General features: G+C 42.8%; 2 protein-coding genes across 11 annotated transcripts in view; both read left to right on the forward strand.

The window, feature by feature from the left end:
- LOC112961640 (matrix metalloproteinase-24-like) overlaps window positions 1-2,953 on the forward strand; it is a 28,708-nt gene extending 25,755 nt beyond the window's left edge. For all 8 annotated transcript variants that reach the window (XR_003252073.1, XR_003252074.1, XR_003252075.1 and 5 more), the window contains 2 exons: window positions 218-314; window positions 2,510-2,953. The gene's annotated coding sequence lies outside the window, so the exon portion shown is untranslated. The remainder of the gene's footprint in view (window positions 1-217; window positions 315-2,509) is intronic.
- An 814-nt stretch (window positions 2,954-3,767) lies between these two features.
- Window positions 3,768-23,260, forward strand: part of LOC112961639 (matrix metalloproteinase-24) — a 31,990-nt gene continuing 12,497 nt past the window's right edge. Inside the window, exons 1-2 of one of the 3 annotated variants that reach the window (XM_026056995.1) lie at window positions 3,768-5,646; window positions 11,587-11,748. In XM_026056995.1, the coding sequence (XP_025912780.1) occupies window positions 5,625-5,646; window positions 11,587-11,748 (184 nt within the window). In that variant the 5' untranslated portion in view covers window positions 3,768-5,624. The remainder of the gene's footprint in view (window positions 5,647-11,586; window positions 11,749-23,260) is intronic. The other 2 variants (XM_026056996.1, XM_026056997.1) reach the window with 2 other exon arrangements.

The following is a 23,260-nucleotide window of genomic DNA, read 5'->3' on the forward strand; positions in this document are numbered from 1 at the left end:
CTGAAATTCGTGAATAAGGATCACCTTCAGTTTCCACTTTCAGAACAATATATTTGTAAATACACCTGATATTCACAGTGTTCCAAAGAGAACATTGTTATCCATTACTTTTGTTAATGATTGTTTTATACACATAGTATGAATACATTTGTGTAGGCATTTGGGATCCTATTGATTTGTGTATAATCGAAGTAAAGTATTATATTTCTTTCCACAGAGAATGAGATACTCTGAGATTCATAGAAAGGAGCCAGTAAGGATCAGAATAATGTGTCCTTCCATACAAAGGAAAAAATACCCGCTATGTAAAAAAGGTGGGTTACATTAGAATCAAGGTGAGCCAAAAAGTGTCCTTTTGCCTTCTTCCTTTCTGAAGAAAAAACAGATTATGTAAAGCAAAGCGGAGCGAGCCAATGCACAGCAGTATCTATAATAAACTGGCTGCATTCCATTCACTGAATGGTCAAGACCTGTTTGGAGCAGACTGGGCTAGCCTTCTTGCTCTTTCAAAATCCTTTTTTCATAGTAACCTTCCAGTTGTTCCCCACCTGGGGGAAGTACTAAATTCTAGCTGTAGATCCTGCTGTTTGCAGTAAGATGGACTTAGCATCCCTTGGACTTCCACTTTCTTTCTTCACTAGCTGTGTCTATGTAAATCAAATTTGACTTTTTTGTATTATTATTTTTATTCTTTTTTAGCTCATAACAGAAAAGTGGAAAAAGTGAGAAAAGGGAAAACTCTCTAAATTATTGATTTCAAATTTATTTACATAATTTTTAAAAATAAAACCACCAGCATAACTTCTTTTAAAGACTGGTGGAATGAAAATTGTATCTATATTTTACATGCTTTTATAAGTATTTTTCTTTTCTTGACCAGTTGTTGTACCAAATTAGAGAATTATGTGCTAATAAAATTTGTATACATTGGGCAGAGTTCACATGCAATAGCTCTTGTAAAAAAGGTAAAACCTGAAAGTTTTGTATTCTATGCCATTTAAGATTTCTGAGTGAAAACAATAAAATGCTTACCACTGATTGACTTCTAAAGAGTAACAGAGGCCATTTGCAATCTAAGAAGAGGAGAAATCCATTCCCATAGGTTACAAAGATGAGAAAAAAAAATTATTTTATTGCACAGATCTTTACAATATAAAAGGCAAGTATGGTCATGCAGTTTGGAGTTGATGGTTCTTCGGTATTTTCATATTGAATGACAGGCTTTGAATTAATCTACACTTGTGAAAGATAGGGGAATATTTTTCAGCAGAGTATTCTTATTCCAGTGCATGTCTGTGATTGCAAAGCCAGCTGCAGCAGTCCCTGCTTCCCCTCTCTCTGGCTGCCCAGTTTTGCCTCCACATCACACAGACAGTTATGGCCTCACCATTCCAGAAAGATATTTTAAATTTTTCCTGTGAATTTCTACAGGAGATTGTCCTCATAGTGCCATTTTACCATGTCAGATGACATATCAGCTTGCAACATTATTCAGGTCTGTAACACAACTACCATAAAGTCAGTTTGCAACTACCTTTTGAGAGAATACGGCAAACTGCCTATCTTTCATGATGATTGGTAATACAGTGTAGTTTTTTGTCCTCTGCAGTCGCTTGATCTCATGGAGATTTGAGTCCCTTTCTGGCATTACACTAACAGAGATGATGTCATTACTTCACTGATAGAGATTCCTGCTTTGAGATGTCCAGTCCATGCAGATGATATAAAATGCACTGTTGTGACTGTGCTGACCATATGTGTCAGACTGCACTCTGCTTTCCTGAACCAGGAGTCCTGAAAGCTAATGTTGTAGTATTTGTGCACAAAAGGTGCAATGATTCATGTATGAAATGTCTGCTGTGTCACCTCAAGCCCTTCATCTGGGGCTTTTGACTCCCAGGGAGTAGTGGCTCTAAAAGGTTATGGTGTGTTTGCCCTGACCAGGAATGTCTACCAATCTTTAATTGCTGGCAATGAGTCAGTTCCTTCAGGGTGAGGGTGAGATCAAGCGAGTGTTCATACCTGCAGCCAGGAATTACAGCTAGTCCTTACTCATCTACCCTGAAAAAACTGAGCTGCTGCAATATCATTTGAGAAACAGGGAGAAGGGGTAATATTCAGATGAGTCGACTGGGGACTTGCACTTAAAAAATGTTTGAGAAACTATTATAAAGGAGAGCACCTCACAGCTTGTACAAGTTAATCCTGCAGCTGCTCGATGAGTTGTCACACTGCAGACAGGAAAGTTTAGAGTTAAATTGACCCTATTACCATTAGTGACATTCCCCATAATCTCATTTTGCTAACATTTTGTTACCTGCCTATGGTACAGCTTCTGTGCAGATTACATGTCACACTTCTTTCTCCACTGAAGTTGTTTAAAGACACACTAAGAGTTTGCATGAAGTCCATAAGATGTGTCATATTCATTGCTAAATTTGCAGTCATAACAGTTTATGAACAAAATGAACCTATATTTATTTTTAACACATTTTTGCTTCCTTTCTAGGTTGAAAAGCTCTTTTCCACATCTCTTTTTTGTTGCAAACAAATGGAAAAGCAGTATCAACACTTCTTCCGGATCTTCATATGCAAGATTGAAAGCCTTTAGCAAAGACAGCCTTTATTGAATGGAGCATGTTGTGGAGGTGGACAGAGGATTACAGACAAATCACATGTTCTTCTGTTTGACAGTTTCGATCTGCCAGGTCTGAAGATGTAAGTGCCAAGGCATAGCTTAGAGTCGCCCTAAAGCTTCTTTAAGTTGTGCTTGGAAAACAATTGTCTCCACATGGCTCCTGGACTTCAAGAGGTCATTTTAGTGTATTTTAAAAGCATGTTTAGTTCACACCATCTCTTCTGTAATTATGCTAGGCATGGCACTGTCACAACCAATGATCTGACTTCTTCATTATTATTTTTGCTTTAATAAAATTTCAAAATTTAAACTTCTTATCTGTCTCTTTAATTATGTCTGCGTAAACTGCAGTAAGTAGAAAAATCTAACATAGATTTGTGTTAGCATGATGATACAGTTCATGAAGTATAAAACTAATGCAATAAAGGTCAGAGATTCACAGTTCCTCTCATATTACTAATTAGATATACCATATTATTAATTTGTACTCCTGTTGTCATAGAAGCACTACCCTGGATTTATACTGCACTGTGCTAGGTGCTGTACAGAATCTACCTACACCTGTTGCAGCTATATTGCTGTCATGCTCAGTGATATATATATAGGCAACATGTCTGTATTATACAAGTAACAACTGGCTGGAGTCCTAGCCATATTAACACTAATATCACTGTATTGCCATAATAGTATCCTTGTGACCTATTACTTTAAGCTTATACAGATTTAAATGAGTGCTTTTGCTGACCTACAGGAATTGGACACCCCAATATGCAGTGTTTTATAGTCAAATAAAGAAATGGTTTTGTTATGAACTTTGATAGCTAAAATGAATGAAGCTGTAAAAGAAGGCATGTGCCAGCAGTTTTACAGGGAAAACTTTTCCCAAGATGTCTGTTATCTGATTTAATAGCCATTTCTCCAGCCAAAGATGACAATTCAAAGAAGCCAGAGTGATGGAGGATATGACTAGAAGGAAAATCATATATAAATCTGTTTATCTGTGACTACAGTTTTCTGTATGTTGTTTCACTAAAACCATGGGTTTCTTATCTCTGCAAAGTGATATGGTATCTTACAAACAGCTGCTTTTAACCAAGGAGTTGATATATATGATTATATTGCAATTTATCCCATTATATTGCAATTATATCCCAATTTATCCCCAAAAGAGAGGAGGTCTCTTCTGAGCAGAAACTTAGCTTATTTTTAATTAAGAAAAAGCAATGCATGCTTAAAGTTATGTATTGTAGTGTGCAATCTGCGTCTGATGTGTGCATGGGCTTTAACAGTACTATTGAACTGAACATAAGAAGTTATCCATGTGTTGACCTAATTTGGCATCATGATAATGGTAATGAGCAATGCTTGTGCATTGTTATAGGTATGCCCTCAATTATAACTTTTTCTAGTGGTAATGTTTTGGTAAGGTAAACATGTCAACAGCTTTAAAGCTAAATTAACTGTGTTTCTTTATGTTTTATTATATTCTAGCTAAGTCAAACTATTTCAGTCAATGAGCCAACTTATAAAACTACCCCCAGTCTTAGGAGTTCTTGGAAGACTAGTGTTAAATGCTCTCTCTGATGCTTATTAGTGGACTTCTGGATACCTACTGAGAACCAGGAAGAAGGAGGAGGATGCAGGTCTCTGACCAGGCCAATTTATTTTGTACAGATGGTGCAAATGAGCAGAAATTCTTGGATTTCCCTTGGGAACTCCCTCTGCAAATACAAAGCTAGGCTATTCAGTTCCTTCTTACCCTGTATATTCACTGACACAGATGGCTGGGGTACACTGAACACAAGTTCAACTTGCTACTTGTTCTTGGTCTTGGAGGAGAGGGATTGAACAGGAAATTCAGGAGCTTTGTCATATTGCCTGACCTCATTTCCATACAATTAGTGAAGTATCAAGCTAGACTATCTGTCCTCCCTTCTGAATCTTGCTCCAAAAGGATGAACATTAATAAAAAAGGTTGTTCAGACAAGTATTGTGCAGAACATGAAGGTCGGAGATCTTATTGCACGTTCAAGAACTGACAGAAACAGTTTGAGAGATACTCCTTTCAAGACTCCTGCAGATCAGCTGAGTAGACAGTTTCCAAATGGCAGCCAAACAGCAGTGGATAACAGCAAAGAGCACTACCAGCTCCAGCTTAAGGGCTATGTGAGAAGATAAGTACACTGTCAGGCAATAATTTTATACTTTGATGTTTTCTTTTCAAGGCAGATCATAGCCCATCCTTTGAAAGGGAAAATGAACAGTGTGTTTTCTTTCACACTGTAAAACTCCTTACCATCTACAACAATAAAAGGAATTTTAAAACTTCTTGCTATTCGTGTCATTGTGACTGATGCCACAAGAAAAATAGGATGAAGAACCCAGAGCTGGGCTTTTGAGCACTGTATGCTTGCAGAGTAGCCTTAGACTTTTTTCTTCTGTCTCTTCCTCCCACAAAATACATGCTGTCCACTTGCCATCTGGAAAAGAAGAAAGCTGGAAGAATGAAGCAGTGGTGAGAAATCTTTGGCTGGGGAGGGAGCAGAAGATGGAGATTGTGTGTGCTAGGTGCCATTCCACTGCCTTTAATCAAAGGCTTTGAGATGGGAAGCAACTACAGCATTGAGAATCAGCATATTTGTTGAGAGACAACAGGAGCTCCTTGTCCTACTTTCTGTGGAGGTCGCTTCATTTCCTAGAAACTCCTTAGCACTGCTTCATCTGCTCCAGCCACCAGCTCCCAGCACATCGCTACTCCAGTCTGAGTGTCCTCTCAGCAATGTAACCTCCTTCAAGGTAGCTTTCTCACTCCAGTGTTGACTTGTGCTCTGTTGCTGTGCTAGAAAGAGGAAGGTACATTTTTTCTAGAAAGATGTCAAAGAAACAGTTCTCCAGCCAAAATTTCCCATGCTCCATGGCATCCTCATACACCACTGTCAGTCAAAATGGTATTTCAAAACTCAGCTGAAGCAGCTGTTTTCACCATATGCCTGTGTTTCCTGGTATAGGTGAGTCGTAATGACAACTGGAGAAAGGTGTGTTTATATGCAGTAATAAAATAACTGGTAGGCCTGCCTGCCATGGCTGGTTACAGACTTCTTCAGGTGTGAGCCTTTGTCTTTCTGGGCTTACAGATCAGCTCAGAACTCTTCCTAGTTTTCTCAGTGCAGTTAGATGGAAAGGACACGTATGCTCTGCCGTGTCAAGGTATGCACTCAAATCATCTTCTAAAACAAAGTATTTGAGGTTGCTTGAGCCTTAATTTTCCTTTGGATCCATGCCAGAAATTCCAGTCACATGAGGTTACCAAGCAAAGCTTTCCTTTTAGATAGATGTGCAAGCATATGGCTCCCAGGGCAAGTTGTTTGTCCTGTCACCTTGCAGTTTGATCATACAGGAAGGTGAAATCATGTATCAGAGGCATTCATGGTCATTTCCCTGTTCATCACATTATGCACAGCAACCTGGCATGTTGCTTCTGCTCTTGCTCTGTGACATCCAGGACTTTTCTTCAGATGATGCTCTTCAGGGCAAGGGTGTGGGCAGAGTAGGTAAGGTGTGTGGGAGCTGAGGGCTGTGCAGTATGAGGGTAAAAGTTAGAGGATATGGGATTGGGAAAGTGAAGTGTGCGGTAGAAGAGAAGCTCGCAGATGAGGCACTGTCAAAAATCCAATTAAGATAAGGTTCTCATTGAAAAGACAAGTTAGTGCCTCATAGCACTGACATCTTTGCACACGGTGAAGGACAGCAAGCACATAGAGCAAGAAAAGAGCGATTCTCTTGTTGTCTTGTCAAGGTGCATAGATTGCCCTTCCTTTACTGCTACCAGGCATCTCATCTCCTCCAGTTTGTGTTGTACTTGGTCTCCATTTATGTCAGGTCTTCTCTCTCTTAGCATTGCCTTTTTTCCTTCTCCAAACAATATGCAAAAAGAGGCTCTACTCTATAATCTCATTGAGATTACAGAGACACAGTAGGATAGTTTGCACAGCTGGAGTGTTGCCCTGGATGGATACAAGCTCTTTAGGAAAGACAAATGCAAGGAGGGGAGTTGTCTTTATGTGAGAGAGCAGTGGGAATGCATGGAGCTCTGCCCAGGGGTGAATGATGAGCCAGTTGAGAGATTAAGGGCAAGGATTAGAGGGCAGACTAACATGGGTGACATTGTGGTGAGTGTCTGCTGCAGATTGCCTCATCAGGAAGAAGTAGTAGATGAGGCCGCCTTCAAACAACTGGAAGAAGCCGCATATTCACAGATGCTGGTCCTCATGGGGGACTTTAACCACCCCTATATCTGCTGGAGGGACAGCATGACAGAAACAAGCCAGGAGGTTTCCGTAGTGCACTGATGACAACTTCCTGACGCAGGTGATGGAGGAGTTGATGAAGGGAGATTCTCTGCTGGACTGGATACTTAAAAAGGAAGAGTAGTCAGGGATGAGAAGATAAGGGGCAGCCTTGGCTGCAGTGGCCATGAGATGGTGGAGTTCAGGATTCTGAGAGAAGGGAACAAGGTAAATAGAATCACAAGCCTGGCTGTGAGGAAAGCAGACTTTGGCCTCTTCAAGGATCTGCTTGGAAGAATCCCATGGGAGATGGGCCTGGAGAAAAGAGGGGTCCAAGAGAGCTGGCTGATAGTCAAGGATCAGCTCCTCCAAGCTCAAGCTGAAGGTGGCAGGAGGCCCGCTTGGATTAACAAGGAACTCCTGACTAAACTCAGACATAAAAACAAAGCATACAATAGGGGAAGCAGGGACAGGTGACCCAGGAGGAGTACAGAGACACTCTCTGAGTGTGCAGGGGTGGGGCTAGGAAAGCCAAAGCCCATCTGGAGTTGAATCTGGCAAGGGACATGAAGGGCAACAAGAAAAGCTTCTACAAGTACATAAGCAGCAAAAGGAAGGCTAGGGGAAAGGGGGGGTTGCTGCTGAATGGGGCAGGGCCCCTAGTGACAAAGGGCACAGAAAATACCAAGATACTCAATTCCTTCCTTACCTTGGTCTCTATTGGTAAAACCAGCCTTCAGGAATCCCAGGCCCCTGACACCAGTGGGAAAGTCTGGAGCAAGGAGGAGTTACCTTTGGTAGAGGAGGATCAAGTTAGGGAACACTGAGACAAACTGAACATATTCAAGCCCATGGGCCCTGATGGGATGCACCACAAGTGCTGGGGGAGCTGGCTAATATCATTGTAAGGCTGCTCATGTTTACCTCTGAAAGGTTGTGGCAATTGGCCGAGGTTTCTGAGGCTTGGAAGAAAGCAAATGTCACTCCTATCTTTAAGAAAAGCAAAATGGAAGATCCAGGGAACAGAAGGCTGGTCAGCTGCACCTTGATCCCTGACAATATGATGGAGCAAATAATGTTGGAAACCATTTCCAAACATATGAAGGACAAGGAGGTGATTGGGAGTAGTCAGCATGGATTTACAAAAGGGAAATTGTGCTTTATCAACCTGATAGCCTTCTACGCTGAGATGACTGGCTTAAGGATGAGCGGAGAGTAGTGGCTGTTGTTTATCTTGACCTTAGTAAGGCTTTCAACACTTTCTCCCATAACATCCTCATTGACAAACTGATGCAGTATGGAATAGATACATGGACTGTGAGGTGGATTGAAAATGGGCTGAACTGATGGATTGTGATCAGCAGCATGAAGTCTGTCTGGAGGCCAGTCACTAGTGATACTCTCCAAGGGTCAATATCGGGGCCAGTGCTGTTTAATATCTTCATTAATGACCTGGATGAAGGGACAGAGTGCACCCTCAGTAAGTTTGCTGATGATACAAAACTGGGAGGAGTGGCTGATACACTGGAGGCTTGTGTTGCCATTCGGAAGGACTTTAGCAGGCTGGAGAAATGGACAGAAAGCAACCTCATGAAGATGAGCAATGGGAAATACAAAGTCCTATACCTGGGCAGGGATAATCCCATACACCAGTACAGGCTGGGGCCTGACCGGCAGCTTTGCAGAGAATGACCTGGAGGTCCTGGTGGACACACATGAGGCAGCAATGTGCCCTTGTGTCAAAGAAGGCTAATGTTATCCTCAGCTGCATTAGGCAGAGTGTTGCCAGCGGGTTGAGTGAGGTGATCCTTCCCCTCTACTCTACACTAGTGAGGCCACATTTGGAGTGCAGTGTCCAGTTCTGGACTCCACAGGACAAGAAAGATATGGACCTACTGGGGCAAGTACAGCAAAGAGTCATGAAGATGATTAAGGGACTGGAGCATCTCTCATGCAAGGAGAGGCTGAGAGAGCTGGGACTGTTTAGCCTGAGGAAGGCTCACAGAGAATCTTATTAATCTATATAAATACCTGATGTGGGTGGAGTAAAGAAAGTGGAGCCAGACTTTTCTTAGTGGTGTCCAGTGAAAAGACAAGAGGCAATGGGCACAAATTGAAATACTGGAAATTCCATTTAAACATAAGAAAAAGTTTTTTTACTATAAAGGCTGGGCAAACACTGGAACAGGTTACCCAGAGAGGTTGTGGAGTCTCCATCCTTGGAGGTAGTCAAAACCCAACTGGACAAGGCCCTGAACAACTTGCTTTAGTTGACCCAGCTTTGAACAGGAGGTTGAACTAGATTATCTCCAAAGGTCCCTTCCAACCTCAACAATTCTGTGATTTTGTGTGATTCTCTTTTCCCACTCTGTAGTGGGTTGACATTTGTTTTGGGTAGAAACAAGTTATTGAAGGTTATTTAAACCAAATTTAAATGACGATAGTGGTTGGACTTATATTCATGAAAAAGTTTAGCCTGGTCTGTGTTTGACTTATATAGAGACAAATCCTAGATATGCTGTCAGTACAAAGATTCTTCAGATATTTCAACAAAGAGGAAAATGCCACCAAACTGATGAAGAGTCTCTAAGCACTTAGCATGGACACTGTCCTCTTCCTATGAAAGTCAGCTCTGTACTGAGGGACTTTTACCATGGGCTTCTGTGTGGGAATAGTTGTGGTAGCAATGAAAACTAAGTTTTCGTGAGCATTTAGTTGATGTAGGAGACTAAGTCCGTTTAAATTTCAACAGAACCTTGAGTCTTTGAATCCCCTTTGAAAATTGGGTCTATCTTCTAGAGTGTTTTTGAAAACCCATAAAAAGTGATCACTCCGATCTTTACCATGAAACTGCTTAATAAATTTTGTACTATACCAAACATTTTATTGACTTGTTCTGCACACATTAGATTTCCAGCAATGAACTAAAAAGAAATTATTCTTAAGTAAGTCCGCATTCAGATTTTCAGAATACAGAAACTCTGGAATTTTAAATGTATATATGGCTAAATGCAGCCCACATGTTTTTGGTCATTTATATTTGAACAAATGTATTTGAAAATTTATCTGAAATATATTTGTATATGTTAATATGGCTTGCATATTCAGATGGTTATTCCCTCCAACTCCTCAACATTTAGATGATTTAACCATTTTGGTGCAGTATGTATGACCTGCTGAGCACTGTACGTTACTGGCTTAATGGTAAGATATCTTGAGATGCAGGGAAAGCACCACTCTGTGAAGAACTGCAAACCCCTGACCCACTGTTGTCACATTTTTATGGATGACAATGAAACAATAAGTATTTGAAAAGTGGAGATAGTTCTACATGAATCACTATTGTAATTCCTATCCCAAGGCCAACTCAGCTGCATATATAAAACTGAACTTTGTTAGCTCTAAGATAAGGGCAGTTGGGTGATATGGGGAGGTGGCTCCTGCAGGCACTGTTCCCTCGCACACTGGGATGCTAGAACAGGCCTGCAAGGCAGCCACTGAGCAGCCACTGCCACCTCTGTTCTCTGTCTGATTGCGAGTGCTCCATGTTTGTGCCTTGCCAAAAACAGCAGAGAAGGCCCATGCGGGCAGGGGTGAGTGCTCAGGCATTTTATTGGCATGGGGAGTCTCTTACTTCTTTGTTGGCTGTATCTTGATCCCTCACACAGGCGTTGCTTGTGTGTCCTCCCATGTCAAGGTGCCCTCACAGTGTAGGGCATCCAGAGACTACACCAGAACAAGGAGATGGGGGGCCCAGATCCATGAGGCAGAAGTGGAGCATATGCCTGTAACACAGAGTTGAAGGTGCCTCAACTTCTCCCTTCTTCTGCCAGCTTTTGCAAGAGATAGGGCGCTTCAGCCCTTTCTCTTCCTGTTGGAAGCATGTCCTTCTCCTCCTCCCTCCTCCCTTCTGCCATTGGGTCTCAAACCAGTGTCACCAGCCTTTTTCTCTGTGGCTCTGCCTCTGTCCCCCTGCAGAAGCATGGTGTTACCTGTGCTGACCTCCTGTAGACGTGGCAGTGCTAGGAGTCTGGCAAAGTAAAACATGCTGAGGAACCTGTGCTAGAGGAGATGAGGCTGTCCCAGGTATCACAAGTGTGCTTCTAGGGCATGTTAGCTCCAGTCTGTGTCCTTCCTTCTGCCTTGCCAGGCCTGGCTGGTGCCTCACAAATCTCCCCTGGGATTTTGTGGTCCAGGTCAGGGAAGAGTGCGGCATTGGCAGACCTAGGAGAGAGACCAAGCTCCCTTCCCACCGCAGCCCCTTGTTGATTAGCAGACTGGCAGTGCTCTCACCTCAGCTGGCAGCATTGTGTTTAAGCTTGGGATAAGAAGTCAATGATGTCTGAACAGTTTATTTTTTTGGCTGCTTTCTGTAGACTCTGGTATCCTTTCACTCTAGGCAGCTACATGTTTTACCTGTTCTGGAAGTGCTCTATGTGGCCATGGGTTAGGAGGCTCCTGGCCATTCTGTGACACTGACTGTAGAAGCCACACAGAATTTAAGGACTAAACCCATCTCTCCCATAGCTGACACTGGCACTGTGCCCTGCTACACAATAGGATAGCAAAGCAGTAGTTTCTTGCTTTATGAACAAATGGAGCTTGGGATTCTGTTTAACAGTGTGGCTGTGATACTAACCTGCATGTGCATTCTTTCCGCAGGGAACGATCTCTTTCTGGTTGCGGTCCATGAGCTGGGGCATGCATTGGGTCTGGAACACTCCAATGATCCCAGTGCTATCATGGCTCCTTTCTACCAGTACATGGAAACACACAACTTCAAACTGCCCCAGGATGACCTCCAAGGAATTCAGAAAATCTATGGTGAGCAACAATGTCCGCTCGTGAATTTATATTTAGCCCAAGTGTAGTAAGTGTTTTACAGCCACAAACAGGTATTCCTCCAAAATACTTGAAGTCAGTGGGCTGGATTTTCTGCTGTAGCTGAATTCGGAACCATTTAAAGCCCTTGATCCGCAGCCAAATACGTCTGTTCCTGTGGCAGTGTCAATCTGCAAATCAGAATAAACAAACCTTTGTGATCTTGCTACTCCTCCATGCCTCACTATATCCCCAATATAAAGGTTTAGTAGAAAGATTTAGTAGAAAGTTTAGTTTATTTCTACTTTAGTAGAAAGTAGAAATATAAAGGTTTAGTAGAAACCCCTGTACCCAAAGGTTATCTTTCAGGAACACCTTCCTCCAGCAGACCCTGCACCTTCTCCCATCATCTTTCAGCCAATGCAAATAGAGGGGAGGAATGTGAAGAACATCAAGGGAAGTAAAAAAAAACATTTATGCGCTCATTTTTTTTTCTCCATGTATAGAGGGTAAGGAAAAGAGGTTTGGATCTGCTTGGGAAACAGTTCTTTTTAATCTCCAGCTGAAAAAAAAACCATCATTGCATAACATATAAGATATGGGTTCAAGGAGAAAAGAGAGAAAAGGAGGCAAAAGGATTAGGGGAGAAAACTGGGGGGTTGGAGATGATGTGGCACCATGTGAAAGAATAAGGGATGTGAGCACAAGGACTTTCAGAGAATGATTTGCAAGTGGCTGAAGAAGAGGGGAGCAGAGAGGAACGCAGGTTTTAGGAGCCACAGTCAAGGGAAGACTGAGCTAGAAGAAGCTAACAGGCTGTGAGGTGCTGGATCTGATACTCCTCTCTGCCTTCAGATGGGGTCTACGCAGTTTGGTGAGCAAAGGTGACAGTTCTTCAGGGGCTCCCACAAACAAATATCCCTTGTATCCCTCTGCATTTCTTGAGCTGTTAGCAGGAATAGGTACTGCTCTATGATCAGTCACTACAAGGAGTCACTGATTGCATAGCGAGCAAGTCAGAGCAATCATTTAGAAACTGCAGTAAGCATATCCTCTATGAAGTTAGTAAAGAAAATGATTCTTCTATAGCTGATAAATGCAAGAGTGCAAAGTTCTCTGATCTTGTCTGTACTTGGCTATCTCAACTGCTTGTATTTTCCGACAGTGTAAGGTCTGTTTCTTTTTTAAGAGAGTTTTCTATCTGCCGTTTGGACAAAGTGAAAAGGGCAAGCAGAATGACACAGGTAGCTGGAGAACAGCTTAGTCTGGGGTCACTCCTCGGGCCAATGAAGGAAAAGCTGATACCAGATTCAGTTGCTAAAAAGGCTAATGTGGGAAAGTAATGAAAGGTAGCTGAGACAGTTTGTGGAAAATAGCTTCTGTAAAACAAGCCTGAGTTCATTCTTTGAGGAAATTACAAGTTTCACAGATTACTTAATAGTAGCCTAGAGCAACAATGCTATGTAGCTATGCAGCGTTCACAGCTGCATATCGTCTGGATTAAAATGTTAATACCCAGGATCAGTAGAGCAGATACTGTATGAATTAGAGCTGAAAAATACTTATATGGTCACTGTCAGTGGGAAATCATCACAGAAAGCTGATGTTTCTGATGGATTGCTGCTGGGATTAATGGCAGACCCGATACTAGTCAACGTTTACATCACTGGTCTGCCATTGAAATTAAAACTATTGCTAAGAGAACTTGTGCCAAGACGCATAAAATTCTTAAGCAGTCTGGAAAGACTTTAGAGGTCTAAATTGTATGTCAGATATTTTAGTCTGAAATTTTCCTTTGGTGACTGGAATAATTGATTTGTCTCAACATAGATGCCTAAAGAAGAGACATCTCTGTCTGGGCTAGTTTCTTTGACCCCTGTCTAGGCAATGGAAATAAACAGGCATTTGTAGAGTGCAGTTCATCTCACTGCAAAGTAGATATATAAATAAGGTTCAACATTTAAAATAAGATGGTCTGTAGTACACCTAGAGAGAACTGGCTCTTTTCCAGCAGTGTAACTGAAGATTTCTCTTCACCATTCATTAATAGGATGAAGTTGCATGTCAGTTGTCCTATGGTATCATGCATACTTTAACACAGTAAAATACTCTGGATGACAGTGATTCTTCTGGATGGCTTTTAAATGAAGTGCTGGGGTAATAAGCATTAAACCTTCATTAAATAATGTACCTAAGTTTTCATTTTTGAAAGCTGCTAAAAATCGAGGGCAATAGCAAGGCCTGCAGGGCAGGGACATTGCTGGCCAGGGCCCATCCCACCACCCCCGGGCAAGGCAAGTGGGACAGGCCCAGGGGCAGCTGGAGTCAACCAAGAGTCCAGATCATCAAAGAAGTCCATGGTGATGAGGCAGGTCCAAGGTTAGGCCAGGACATCAGTCTATAGGTTGGGGACAGGATCAGGTCTGGTGACAGCAACCAGGGTCTGTCACAGTCCAGTGATTGTTGGGCAGGTCCATAGTGATGAGACAGGTCCAAGGCCAGTGCAGGTGGTCACCCGCAGGTGCCGGTTGGGATCAAGCCCGTGGCTGGGAAGGACAGGGCTGTGGCAGAGCTGGAGACCAGCACTACTATGGCATTGCTAGGCAGGGCCTGACAGCCCCGGGCTGAGCTGAAATGGGGTCCTGAGCCATGGTTGGGGGCATATGGGGGTGCCGAGTCTGGTCAGGGCTATTAAGGCCTATTAGTGCACTCAGGGCCCTGACAGTTATGTTCCTGAGAGCACAGCATGGCATCTTGCACACAGCTATAACACAGAACAGAGAGAGCTCTACACCATACCACCTACGCTGAGAAGCAGCACCACAAGACTTCCACTTATTTTTTACTTACCTAGTGGCATTAAACTTTAGCCACATACTAAGTTAAGATTCTCCTTGTGCAATATAACATGCTTGAAATTTAAACTGAGCTTGAAAAAAGGCAGTATGAACTTACTACCTGATGCAGTCTGAGTTTGTTGACTATCCTGGAGTCATTGAAGGCTTATCTCTGAGGCCTTCAAAATGGAGTGGGCTGGGGATGGTGTTGGTGGTTATAAGATTATCTGGTCCCGACAGGAGAAGAAGCAGCAGCTTCTGCATTCGGATCTTTGTTTCTCCAGGTAGAGATTTCAGTCTTTAGCACAGAGTTCTGACCCAGAAACTGAAGTTTAATTTAAAAATAGGTCTAATCCTTATGGGTTGCAAAGATGGAAAGTTTAGGTTATGTTTCTCCCTGAAACAGGAGATAGGAGATATAATGACAGATTTTTCATCTGAACTCCTTACAGCTTAGAAGTAACTGCTGAAATATTCTTCTTGTAGTCTTAGCAGGAACATTCAACTAAATGCATCTTTTTTCCACAATACCAATCCACTTTGTTGTGCTTTGGGGATGCTAAAAGCCCCTCTACCAAAGCACCTATCGAAAAATCAAAGCTTCCTGCTTCTCGCTGCCTTAACATTTTCTAAAGTGCAGTAGCATGCACTCAATACATATCATTTAAGACCATACTCTACAAAATAAATCGCAGAGCCACTGTGTTGTCTGTAGCATCTTTTTAAAAATAAATTCAATTAAAACCTCCAAATTTTCATTCCAATGGAGCTGCTAGAACAAAGAACAGAGGCTCTATTAGAATTTAAGTCCATTTTGTCTCTTTCTTTTGAGAATGATGTGTTTCAAGTATATTTTTATGTTGTATCTGTGTTTAGCCATAGGAAAAAGAATATGTCTAAATCTATCATATAACTGATTTGTTGAATGGATTTTCTTCTGGATTTATTTCAAAACTCACCTAAAGAGACAGTAGGTGATGTAAAATTTTGTTTGTGCTTCGTTCTGATTAGTATGAGGTCAATGTTTAAAATGTTGTTTCTACTTATAAGATAATGATGAGAGGGGCCAGCAACTCAGTGTGTGTATCAGAGTGAGCTGGAAGACAAGTCAGCAGTATTTCCATCTTCTGATAAGTGCTCCTTGTAACATGTTCCATGACAAAACAGGGGAAATACTGTGACTGTTTATTTCATGTCTTTTTCAGAAGAATCTCTCTTAATTTATTTATGTGCCCATGTTATGAATGATTTGCCTAGGAAGGAATTAAATTGGAAATAATACTTGTGTGTAGGTCCCCTGGATATCCAGTTAAGCTGACTGACTCCTTTACTTGTCATAGTGTTGAGGTCAGGTTAGCAGGCAGCTGCAGTGCAGAAGGAGAGAAGAGACATACTCAGCCATGGCCTTGCCACAGCCTGAACTGATCATCCTTCAGCAATGGTTCATCTGTTCGTCATGTCCTTCTCTAAGCACCCTTTTGCAGTGGGCTGTGAAGCAGCCTCTCATATTGGGAATGACTATCCTGATACCGTGTCTGGAAGCAAAGGGGTTCATACGATGTGCAGAACAAAAATGATGTCCACATGGGTACTTGGAGAGAACATAGTTAGACGAAATATTTGCAGCTGGCAAGATATCTAAGTGGCAATAGAAGTATATAAGCTGGCACATGACCCTAAGCATGCAGAACAGGATAGAGAAGCAATACAAATACAAATTTTTAATTGGCCTCCAAGATCAATGTGGCTTGGTTTATGACATGTTGATCAAACAGTATGACAGAAAGCTGACTGCTCAGTCCCTAAGGGTGGAAGATCTTTTCCTGCACTGATCCATATCTCATTCTCTAGAATGTAGAACTGGTAAGCCAGGCCATCTTCTCCAAGACCCTTTCAAAGCCTAAGGTCACAAAGGAAAGGTCTCCTGTCCACTCAAAGATAGACCAAATCATTAAGCCTGGAGACAGCCTCGAGGATCTGGGTTCTCCTGAATCTCACTGAGAACGTCAGCTTCTCACGTGTCTTTTCTACAGCCCAGGAGAAGAGCTACCAGTCAGTGTGTGTGCTCATCCCTTGAGGGCTCAGGTCCAGGGTTGTAATAATGACTACACAAGCCCCTGGCCAAAGAACAAGTTTGTCAGCACTGGTCAATACCGCCTCTGACATCCAGGAATAGTGGATCATCAGGGCACAGTATCTGTGAGCAAAGAGCACCTTCTTCCAGCCCTATTGTTCCTGTGCAACAAGTTCCTGTTTTACAACCTCCCTCACCTTTTCCATACAGGTCCCCATAGAGCAATCCCAGATCCATATAAGCTACATGCATGTGCAAGATGGCTTGTGAAGCAGAAATACTTGATGCAAAAGGCTGTAAGTTCCACGTGGCAGCACTGCATTGTAAACAGGACCATCAGAACAAGTTTTGCTGTCATACAGGGCCTACAAAAGTTAAGTCTGTTTTCTGATAATATCCTCTGAAGGTGGGAAGCATATAGCGATACCAAAGACCCTTATCTATGAAAGGTGGTATTTTTAGTGATCATGAGGCAGAAAAGCATAGTATGCCTAATGGATTTGCATGCCTGCAGTGGATCTCCCCATGCCAAATGAGCAGTAGGCTAAGGACACTGGCATTGTGCTGAATGTCCATCTTGCTGAAGGACAAGTACCAGCCTCCAGAAGAGAGAACTGAAAGGGTAATCTTCATTTCCAAAAATGGTGCACCTACTCTAGGAGATCCTAGCTCTTGACAACAGTGTGATTCTTCCTGTGACTGCTCATCCCATCTAGAACTGTTGCTCTGCAGGGGTAAAGAAGGTGAGGTTTCAGTCCATTATGATCAGATGGATGAGCAGTGGCAGCAACAAAGGTGTCAAGGACTTGCTGGTCCTGCTGGTACTTGTACACAAGGTAACAAGGAATCATGGGCCTGGCCTCCTGCTTACAGTACTAGTCCTTGTCACAGCAGCTCACAGAACGATTGTGTAACCAAAGCAGTGTGGATTCGGATTGATCACAGATAGCACAGGACCAGGCAAGTTGGAAGCAGGATGCATGCTAGGTGATGCAGGTGAAGCCAATGCCATATCTTTTGAACAGTTCACAAAATCCAAATGCAGCGCAAGCCCTATAGTCGCAGCACTGTGGGTTCAGTTCCGTGGGCTCAAACATAGGCATCAAAGGCCACATGGTTGCCATCACTGAGCTCACCATTGTGAGACATGCAGCTTGTCCTAAAGTATTAGCACTCAAGACAGCAGAACAGGCATTTCCAAAAGGGTTCATCTCAGTGTTCATTTGAGAAAATTGCTAGAATCTTTCCTCCTTACAGGCAAATTGACAGTGCTATTTTCTTTCAAAACAAAGAAACTTAACTTTTTTTCTCACTGTGTCACAAATGAACCAACACATGCAGCTGATGAGATAACAGCATTAACTGTCCCTGCATTACCCGTACTGGAAGACTGGCTGGAAATGGTAGAAATAATAGTGCTTCTTGTGTTGTGTTTTGAGGCTTGGGTGTTTGAAGTTTTGGGGGCTTTTTTTGAATGCTGTGATTAAACCTCTCTCCTATTGTTTGTAGAGTTCAGAGTGTGGAGACAAACTATACACTTGTTCCCAATGACCCTCCATCCTATGTACTTACACAGTAGAAGCACCCATAGAACCAGCTGAAAGGAACATCTCTTTGAGGACTTATGGGCATCCTACATTACCCATCTGCCCTTCTCCAGCCCCATGCACTTCCTGCCAGCATCCCTGAAACAGCACAGTGTGCAAGAGGAAGCTGCCAGATCTGGGGCTTTTAGATCCACACCTCACAGTGATATGTTCAGAAAGGAAATAGGAGAAAGAAAAGGGGTGGCAATGAGAGAACAGGGGAGATCTGCCCTGATGCCCCAACTCTGGCAGAGATGGCAGAGATCCCAGACTCCCTCTCTGTGTTGCATCCCTTCATTTGTGCCCTTCCTCCTTTCCAGTGTCTCTGTTGGACCCAGAAGGAAGTACCAGACTCCTTCTCTGGTGCATCAGCTGAGTCTCACCTGCCATATGCCAGGTCTCCATTCCCATTCCTCCAAAGAGCAGGCAGGTAGTAACAGCACTTCTCTGGTTCCCTGTGCTGTCCCTGGGATCGCCTGGAGGTCCTTGTCAGAGCTCAGGGACTCACCCATGCCTGCACCAGTCCTGGAGCCTACATACTTGGGTATGAGAGGAGGGAGCTGGACCATACTGTTCAGCTGCTTCCTGATGAAGGGGGAGCTGAAGAGGAGCACACCCCTCTTAGGAGCTTTTTCAGCTAATGGAGAAGCACTACTTTATATTATGGCTGTGAATGAAATATTTCTTTTATCCTACAGATCTTCCTGAGTCCAAAAACTGTTCTGTTTTGCAGTGGAGCAAATGTCAGAAATAAAGTTTTTCCAGAGGGGAACTGCGGTGCAGGCACCACAGCTTGAGTGTCTTGCAGAGACCCAGATTTTAATCCTTCTGCTTGAGTCAGGCTAGGAATTTTGGACACAGTTTTCATGTCCAACCACAAAGTGAATCACCTTGTTAGACAGTTTGTCAGAGCCTTCCCTTTTGTGTAGAGCAAGGATTTAGACTACGGACTCCTGTAGTCCAGGGAAATGCTCTAATACCTGGGCAGCAGTAGTTCATACAGAAGAGAACACCTCTCTGAGAAGGGCTTGAGACACCCTTCCTGTCATCTGGTGATTATCACCAGCTTCAACTGCCCAGCTGTTGGATATGCTGTGGGTGTTGTGGCAAAGATACCCAAACTAATTGTAAACTAGCTAATTCACTTTACTACTGAGATCTAATCACAGATGAGCAAAGAGCTCTATGGGCAAATTTACCTAGTGAGCAAGGTAAATGAGTCCTTCCTGAGCACTGAGCTGTTGTGGATGGACTGTCTCTTGTCCTTGAGGTAGTTTGTTGGCAACTAGCTCATTTAATATGAACATGGACCTCTCTCCAAGTCACTGGAGTCTGCCGAGCAGTCAGGTGGGTTTCTCTCACTCTCCCTGACTCATTTTGATCATACGTTTTGTTTAGGAACTGAGGAGTCTTTTCTGCATACCTGGAAAGCTGGCACAGTCCTGCAGAAATGTGTAGACAAATCAGCGTTTTATGACCAAAACCCCCTATATTTTATTCAAACCTGCCTGTACTCTGGATCATAGTTTTATTCTTGGAGTGAATATTAAGAAGATAGAGAAACACCTTTGGTTTTAGGTGGATCATTATCTCCCCTGATCTAAAACAAAGGACCTTCTTTGCTGCTGGTTTGGAGACCTGCTTGCTCGTCCAGCCAGAGGCTAGAAAGTAATGGACACAGAGCCATTCAGGATGCCTTCAGGCGGGTGTTGTGCAGTTCAGGGAACACTCTGTCAATAGCCAGGAGGACAGTACAATTATATTTTGTCCTCAACTATCGACACAGTGGCTCCTAAATGCCTCCTCTCTCTGTGTTATCTTCACAGGTCACCTTGGTATTCAGATGGTCTGCGACAGAGGAAGCATGAAGGGAGGAGGCTAAGTGCCAGTGGTGGAAGTCACACTCTGAAGGTGATCTGTTGTGACCCAAAAGCTTTCTGACATTTTTTGCCTCGATTGTGATAGAGAGGAAGAAAATCTTCTTCTCCACACAGTGTCTGCAAAGTCCTACCAAGTTGTCTCCAAAACATAGAGTTTCCAGCTCCAAAGGATTTCCTACCTACTTCACTTGTGGAAGTGGCTAGGTTCAGCCCCTGAGGGTGGGTTTGACCCCAGGGCTGGGATCGCAAAACGACTAGGTTCAGACCTAATGAATGGGTTCAGGCCAAATAGCAACATCTGTGCCTACAGTTGCATGCAATATCCTCTCTCGCTTAGTTTTCTCTCAATGAGATTTGCTCTCACTGATTTTCTAAAGTTGCTTGGAAACACAGTGATGCAGGCTGATTTGCATGTGATACCTCCTGGTTAGTTATTTCAGTGGTGGGTGTAATCAGCTCCTGTAACAAATACCAAGGTGCCAGCATCTCTTAAGTAGGTCTTTGTTCACACAGCCATCTCTGCTGCTGATAAATCTGTTACATCCTGCCTTTAGCCTTCTGTCTTAGATGCAGGTTACTGTGATGAGATTCTGGAAATAGGAATGTTGGGAAAACTATATGGGGTCTATTCATTCTGCTTTCATGACAGGTTGTGCTGCAAAAATGTCTCAGGTGTTACAAGATAAGTGTCTTTCCTCAGCAAGGGCAGATTGTGCTGCTGCTTCCCATTCCACTAACTGTAGACTAAATTCTACCTGCCTAGCACTTGGACCCAGGATGTGTGTTAAACATGTACTCCTCTGCCATATGCATGTGCATAACTAGGATTAGCTTGTGTCAAGAAAGAAGTCGCCTTTAGCTGAAAGTCCATCCTCACTCAGTGGAAAAGTGAAGGAAACAATTAAAAACACAGTGTATATAACAACAGGAGACAGCTTCAATCAGGAGGACTCAAAACTGTGTTTTATGGAATCCTTATTGGAGGGACCAAAGACGAGGACATCCAAGACCACAGCACAAGGCTGTGGAGAGTGTGAGGCTGAAATCAGACAAGTTGAAACTGAGACGAGCAAAGAGGTTTTATTTTAGACATCTATTGACTAATGAAGAACTCCAGCCAGACCCTAAAAACTGGGACTCCTTAAGGAGTATTTCCTTAAGGCAATACTCAGAACAAAGCATGCAAGGGAAGATTGCTGATATTTAGGAAAGGTTAGCATCACTTACCAGATGCCCAGGAGCTTCTATAAATTAGAAGGCATAGAGTGCATAAAAGCAAGAATAGAAGCAAAAGATAGGAAGGAAAAATACATGGCTGTCAGGGAAAAATCATAAGAGGAATAGTTTGTTTAAGTGAAATGACAGAGTTATTCAGGATGATGAAGAAAGGACAGTAGTGCTCAATAAAGATTTCTGGCCAGTGTTTAGAAATGAGCAGGAGGATACACCAACATCACCCACAGATAATGAAATATCTGCAGTGCAGATATCCATTGGTAGGGCTTTGATGTGTATATCTTCTTTTCCCTGAATGCCAGTGACCCGGAGATGTTACACTTTGAAGGCAATTGTGTGAAATGTTAGAAATTGTCATGTCACTAACATAATCTAACTACAAACAAAACATCGAGTAGTCACATTATTCAATCATTATTGAAAATTCATGAGATTACCAGAGTGCTTATGGACTCTCAGTTAAACAAAAAGCCATGAGAATGTTCCTGCGAGACCAGAGCACAGAGCTCAGTCTTGGCCAAACACTAGGAAAGCTGGTATAGGATTCAGTCAATAAATTGCAGAAATATCATCAAGAATTTATGAAAAATTAATCTTGCCAAATCAACTTGTTTTTTCATTCTTTGGCAAATGTGGCTGATGAGGATAACAGACCTAGTGTAGTAGACTTGTGGTGTAACCCACTGTGTCTTTTTGTGCTATTAAAACATGACTTTGGCAAAATTTAGCAGCCAAAGCCATCCAAAAAGAGGGCAAACTCAGCAGCCATCTAACCATGAAGGCACCAAAAGTAATTTTGCAGTTATACTTTGTATCACAAGTTCCCACGCAGCCTGTGCTTTGCAGAAGAGCCCTGGTCTCATCTGAGCTCTGCTGTAATCCAGAGACTGCAGAGGCAGGTAGAGAGATGCCGTGAGCAGGCCTAGGACATATCAATAGCAGCAGGCAGCCAAATGACAGTCAACACTTTGTTTTTTTTTCCTCAAAAGCACATTCATGGAAAGAGCTAGTACCGATCTTGTGTCTTGTAGCCTGGTAATTAGGAGACTTGCTCTGGGCATGGGAGACAATTACATTTTCAGCTTAGCTTCAGGTGGTTCAAATCCACATTGCTGCAGTTAGGTTTGTGCAAGTGTTTAGCTGGCTAACGCAATGTTGGGCCTGGGTATTGCTGAAGCATCTTTTTCTTTGTTAGGTCAACTGATGGACGAGGGTCTTTCTAGTCCTTCCAGCTTTGGCCACATCTAAGTTTGCTGGTTGGCTGCCACAGCTCTACATAGTCCAATTTCATCTTCACCACTGCTGCGTGTCAATCTATATTCAATATTCTTTATCCCTGTGTAACCTGGACTGGTGCCTTTTGCCTCTGTTTCCCATGTTTATGCAATGATGAATCTGGACCTACAAGCTACATGTTCTGACCTCAGATGTTTTGGCTCTGTGCTAAATGACAAGAGTGTTAAACCATATAGAGGGCTCACCAAAGAAGAAACTCAACTCTTGGCAATTCCCCAGTGCCCTGTCTGTTGCTTTCTGCTGACTTTCATGGAAAGCGTAATACTAGGGTTGGGCTGTTATCTAGTCCATGGAAGAGTGTATTGTAGGACCACTTTCCTCCATTCTGCTTTTGTCATGATTATCTCTTAGCTCCTTTTTACCACCAACTCTGCTTAATTGCAGCTTTGTGTATTTTGTGCCCACAAGCTCACCCAAACGCTGCTGCAACCAAGTGTCGCAACCTTGAACACGGCACATCATACGTGACATTTTGCAGAATTTTTCTTCAAGTTCTCAATTGCAATCCCTCCAGTTCCCTCCCAGGAACTCTAATAGTTAATTACTGTGGCCATGTAGTTCCTGCTGCTAAAAGTGATTGGATCTGCTTAAACATCTTTCCCCAGG

This window comes from Apteryx rowi, unplaced genomic scaffold (assembly GCF_003343035.1).
Source record: "Apteryx rowi isolate R43461 unplaced genomic scaffold, aptRow1 scaffold_1351, whole genome shotgun sequence".
Taxonomy (NCBI): domain Eukaryota; kingdom Metazoa; phylum Chordata; class Aves; order Apterygiformes; family Apterygidae; genus Apteryx; species Apteryx rowi.